Consider the following 4,981-nt stretch of genomic DNA (forward strand, 5'->3'; position numbering starts at 1 on the left):
AGATTGTATTATGGACATGTAGGAAACATCTTACAATCCCCTGTTGGGCAGGTAAGAATAGAATCTTCCATATCCGGATAGCAGCACTTCCGGGTGATTAGCCCCAGTCGCGTCCACGTTTGCACGATCAAGTTTTCAGTAGCAGTTTGCCAACACTTGTCAGCCAAAATGCCCCTGGAGTTCGAGCTAGCGCCCGGGAGGATGATCGGCGGGAATCACCCTTGCTTCATCATTGCAGAGATCGGCCAGAACCACCAGGGAGATCTGGAAATCGCCAAGCAGATGATCAAAAAGTGCAAGGTGATGATACTTGATTTTTGTGTGGCCGCTACCCGTTACAAAAACTTGTTGGACGCCGAAAGAGGAATATGAGCAACAAAAATTGTTACGGCTATGGAGTTATTATTTAGAATATAATTTTTCTACAATTTGCTTTTAGAGTAACCATGTTTTGAATGTGATTCCGGCGATATTATTTGTCAAAGTGATTAATAATGTCTGGGGCGTAACCAAACAGGTTGTTGAGCGCAAACAAACCGCTAGGGGTCCTCGTTGTACGGTCCATTCAATCCACCTGTACAGCAGTCAGTCATGTGGAACACATTGTGGAACCAGTCCTGGCGGACTTTGATGCTGACCTCTCTCACCTTTCGCGACTTTAATCATTACAGTTGAATGCCCTGTGATGCCCCCCAGGCCACTTTGCAGACATAACAAGTTATAGTTTATGTTACACAATACAAGGGATATTCTTTACAGGGCAAATCAGCCGAAAAAAGTCATAGAAATTCACATAAAACCCATTATGAGGAAGAGGCAGATGAAGGGCACTTGTAAACTAGATGAACAACCTTCTAATTTACTTAAGCGTAGACTCTACTCTCCTCTTCTTCTTTTTCATTTGACATATTCTACTCTAAAAGGTCTGCGTAGGTTACCAACACTGTAGTGTAGAATTCACAAAAATCCCTAAAGCAACGAATGGCTCAGAGCCTTGTGGTAGATATTGATAACAGTAACAATACACGCATGATAAGCAAATATCAGACCATTTGTCTGTCTTACTTTATAACCCCCTTACTTTATACAGCCCCTCCAGGATTTACATTGATAACTGCAGCTCATCCGTCACCTTTACAGGAAGCCGGTGCGGACTGCGCCAAGTTCCAGAAGAGCGAGCTGGACCACAAGTTCAACAAGGCGGCACTGGCGAGACCGTACACCAGCAAGCACTCGTGGGGACCCACGTACGGCGAACACAAGCGCCACCTAGAGTTCAGCCACGAGCAGTACAGGGAGCTGAAGGCATACGCAGAGGAGATCGGCATCATTTTTGCTGCTTCGGGAATGGATTCGGTATGAAAGAAGAAAGGCTTTTTTGTTCTGTCCTTGTTCTGTAAGTTTAGAAAACCTCTTTACCGTGCACTACGGTACAGCAAATATCACACTACAGATGCCAAAATGTAGGTTGCATGCAAAAATTTTTACTTTTAAGACTATCTTCACTTCAGTAATATGTCATACTCTTAGCATCATCTCATTCTCAAGTGAGATGGAACGAAGCCTACAAGTTGCTTATTTGTTTCTTTGTTTTGTTTATTCCCCCTTCACACATTGTTTACTCCAGGCAGCAGTGGAGTTCCTCCATGAGTTGGATGTACATTTCTTCAAGGTGGGCTCAGGAGACACCAACAACCTGCCCTACCTGGAGACAACAGCCAAGAAAGGTAACTGCATGGAGTGGTCAATATCTAGCACGTTAGCAGAACGCACTGCGCCTGTGTGAAACCTGTAATGTGTTGTGCATCGCACTTCTGCAAATGTCCCAATTGTATTTGCATATTTAAGGATGACATCCCATTAATAGTTTTCAAATGCTGTGCCTGTGTTTTCCCAGGCCGGCCCATGCTGATCTCGTCAGGAATGCAGACCCTGGAGACCATGAGGAAAGTCTACAACACAGTCAAACCCATCAATCCCAACTTCCTCTTCATGCAGTGCACCAGCGCCTACCCACTCAACCCAGAGGACGTTCACCTCAGGTGTATCCAGGTTTGTCCCACTTCAGGAACTTACTGTGGACGACTCTGTGTCTCAAGTTTCTGTCTCAGAAACCATGAATGAGGACACTGACAGTTATCGTTTACTGCATAGGACTTCCAGGATAATAACTTACGACTTCGCAGGGTCCATGCTTGCAGTAGCTGTGACCTTAGACCCTTCAACTTTACCCTATGACCTGACTTTTTTATCACATCTTTACTGGACTCTTAGGAGGAGGTCCTATAATTATATCACATATCATCACCTCTCTTCTTTTACTTCATCCTGAAATTTTTTGTTACGTTTACAAACTTGGTTCAAGTCAAATCAAGTCAAAGGAAAGTTTTATGTTACCTTTGACTTCTGATCTTTACCCCATGACCTGTACTGCAGACGTACCAGAAGGAGTTCCCGGACATCCCCATCGGCTACTCCGGGCACGAGAGCGGGATCGCCATCAGCCTCGCCGCCACGGCCCTGGGGGCAAAGGTCATCGAGCGCCACGTGACCCTGGACAAGACGTGGAAGGGGTCGGACCACGCCGCCTCGCTGGACTTCGAGGAGCTGGCGGAGCTCATCAGGAGGGTTCGCGAGGTCGAGGCGGCCATGGGGTCGTTCGTGAAGGACATGAGGCAGTGTGAGATCGCCTGTCATGACAAGGTTAGGTTCTGAACTTCCCTACAAACAGGGCAACGTGGTAGAAGAGGAATAACGTGGGCATGCCACATATATATCTCAGTCCAGTGTAAATTGTCTCAGACCCTCAAAATCCACTGGGGAATATGCAATATATCTAGCCTGGTTACGTATTTTAGCTGCCGAGTCTCTTTTGTTCTCTCTGCAAACTCAGCAGCTAAAATATATTTGTAACCAGGCTAGTATTTATCATTCATTATTCAGTTCTTTGCCCTTTTTACTGACTTCCTCTGTCACCCACCAACCTGATGAAATTACATGTACTGTACTCATGGCAGTAAACTTGTGTTGCAGCTTGGGAAGAGCGTGGTGGCCAAGCAGGATATCCCAGCAGGCACTGCTCTGACCATGGACATGCTGACGGTCAAGGTCGCCGAGCCCAAGGGCTTCCCGCCGGAGAACATCTACCAGCTGGTCGGCAAGAAACTCAAGCGGGCCCTGGAGTACGACGAAACAGTGACGGGGGACGATGTGGAATAATGTCACCTTTACGCCAAAAAACAGTTACTCAAGCAACTGGATATGATTTTGGAAACGGTCAGACGTTTCAGGTAGTATCCACTACCTTTTGTCAGTGACACAAGTGGGTTGTCAGAAAATCAGGATTATAAGCAGGAACTATTGATTGATGTGCAAATAAGGGAAGACAAATTTTTGGAAAGTCCGAAAGGTAACGTCTGACCATTTCCAAAATCATATTCAGTTGCTTGAATAGCTGTTTTTTGGCATATCTTATTACCTGGATGTCTAACCTTAACCAACGTAATGTCACCTTTAACCCTCCCCCTGCTGAGTTATGTCTGTAAGCAATACTAGAAGATGCACACCTGGTGGGGGGAAGGTTAAAGAACACAAACATGGGATAATGTGTTACTGAATCACCTTCTTCAAAAATTTCAGCGCAAAAGACACACTGATACATGTTCTTTGGGATCTACAGATGAGATTGTTTTGCCTCTTACTTTGTACACCATGCATCACATGAATTGATGCCAGTACTTGGGTGTGTGGTAAAAGCTACTGAATAGTACAAGGCATCAAACCTGTGGTAAAAAGCAAGGGTTTACCCCACCGATGAAGTACAGCAGTAACAGTTAAATATTCTATGGGTAGAATATTATTACTAGTACATGTATTCAGAAAGGAAGTGCTTTAAGATGATGTAAAACTAGTAACATGTTGAAATGTTAGACTTCTGACATAAAGGAATAAAAATTTTGAGTGTTATTCCAAATATTACATGATCACTGCTACCCAAATTTCAGCTATGGTCTGGTGCTTACTGTAATTGGATTTTTACTCTGCAAGCATTTCAGCACACTGTGTGACTAGTTGTCTACATACTCTATATATCTATTGTTTTGTTTTTGCTCATGTTATTCATTTGTTATGCAGCTGTAGTTGTGTGTTGGTACAAATGTATGTAATGATCAGTTCTCTGGCTAGGTTAGTGGTACTTGAGAAGACATGGCTATCATGTGATGTGTTAACATTAGTGCACAACAAGTGCCTTACATATGTGTATGTGTAGCCTCAATACCCAGACCTTGTAGGCTGGGTAGAATTTGATTACTAGTAGTGATGCAGATCTTTAGTTGGTTACTTCCATTATGACCAGACTATTCTTTATCTGTATTGGTATACCCGGTATAACCGCCCTTCGGTGTAACACACCAGCTTCGCAGGCACGCGGCGTGGCAGCAGCTAGCTATATCACACCGAAGCTATATTGAAGCTATATTACAAGACAGTGCAGTTTTTCCTCAGATATTTCATCTGACAAATTGGCCTTGTAATGGCTAAGACTGTAGAATCATGTGGGCAGTGTTAGCCTAGTGAGTTATGCTGAAAACAGTCACAATGTGATCCCACCTGGTGTAATGTTTGAGGCTAATGTGTCTTTTTACCCAAGATACAAAAGTGTTCAGTGCCAAAAATGAAGGCCATCATATTCTATTCTGAAATCGCTGTATCAGAAGAAACAAGACTTAGATCTACTAATGTTAAATCCTCTGGGAGATAACATGGGAACTGCAGAAAGTAGATAAAATTTTGCATGGGACTCTTTTCTTTTTGACAAGAATTGTAATCAGGTGTGCAATAGATGTGACAAAATGGCAACATGGGTTAGAACTGTTTTTTGTTGTGTGTGCATGCCATGTGTGTGACTGATCCTAAACAAGTAAGATAGCTACCAAAATACAGTACACTAAAAGTAGGCTTGTAACAAAACTTCAACACA

At 43.6% G+C, this 4,981-nt stretch overlaps 1 protein-coding gene across 1 annotated transcript; it reads left to right on the forward strand.

Moving 5' to 3' along the window:
- Window positions 1–73: 73 nt before the first annotated feature.
- Window positions 74–3,386, forward strand: LOC109471485 (sialic acid synthase-like). The gene is made up of 6 exons (XM_019770817.1): window positions 74–300; window positions 1,141–1,356; window positions 1,628–1,727; window positions 1,898–2,052; window positions 2,437–2,703; window positions 3,034–3,386. The coding sequence occupies exons 1-6, from the start codon at window positions 169–171 to the stop codon at window positions 3,217–3,219; spliced, it is 1,056 nt and encodes a 351-aa protein (XP_019626376.1). The 5' UTR covers window positions 74–168; the 3' UTR covers window positions 3,220–3,386.
- The last annotated feature ends 1,595 nt before the right edge of the window (window positions 3,387–4,981 follow it).

This window comes from Branchiostoma belcheri, unplaced genomic scaffold (genome assembly GCF_001625305.1).
Source record: "Branchiostoma belcheri isolate BF01 breed outbred unplaced genomic scaffold, Haploidv18h27 scaffold25, whole genome shotgun sequence".
NCBI lineage: Eukaryota > Metazoa > Chordata > Leptocardii > Amphioxiformes > Branchiostomatidae > Branchiostoma > Branchiostoma belcheri.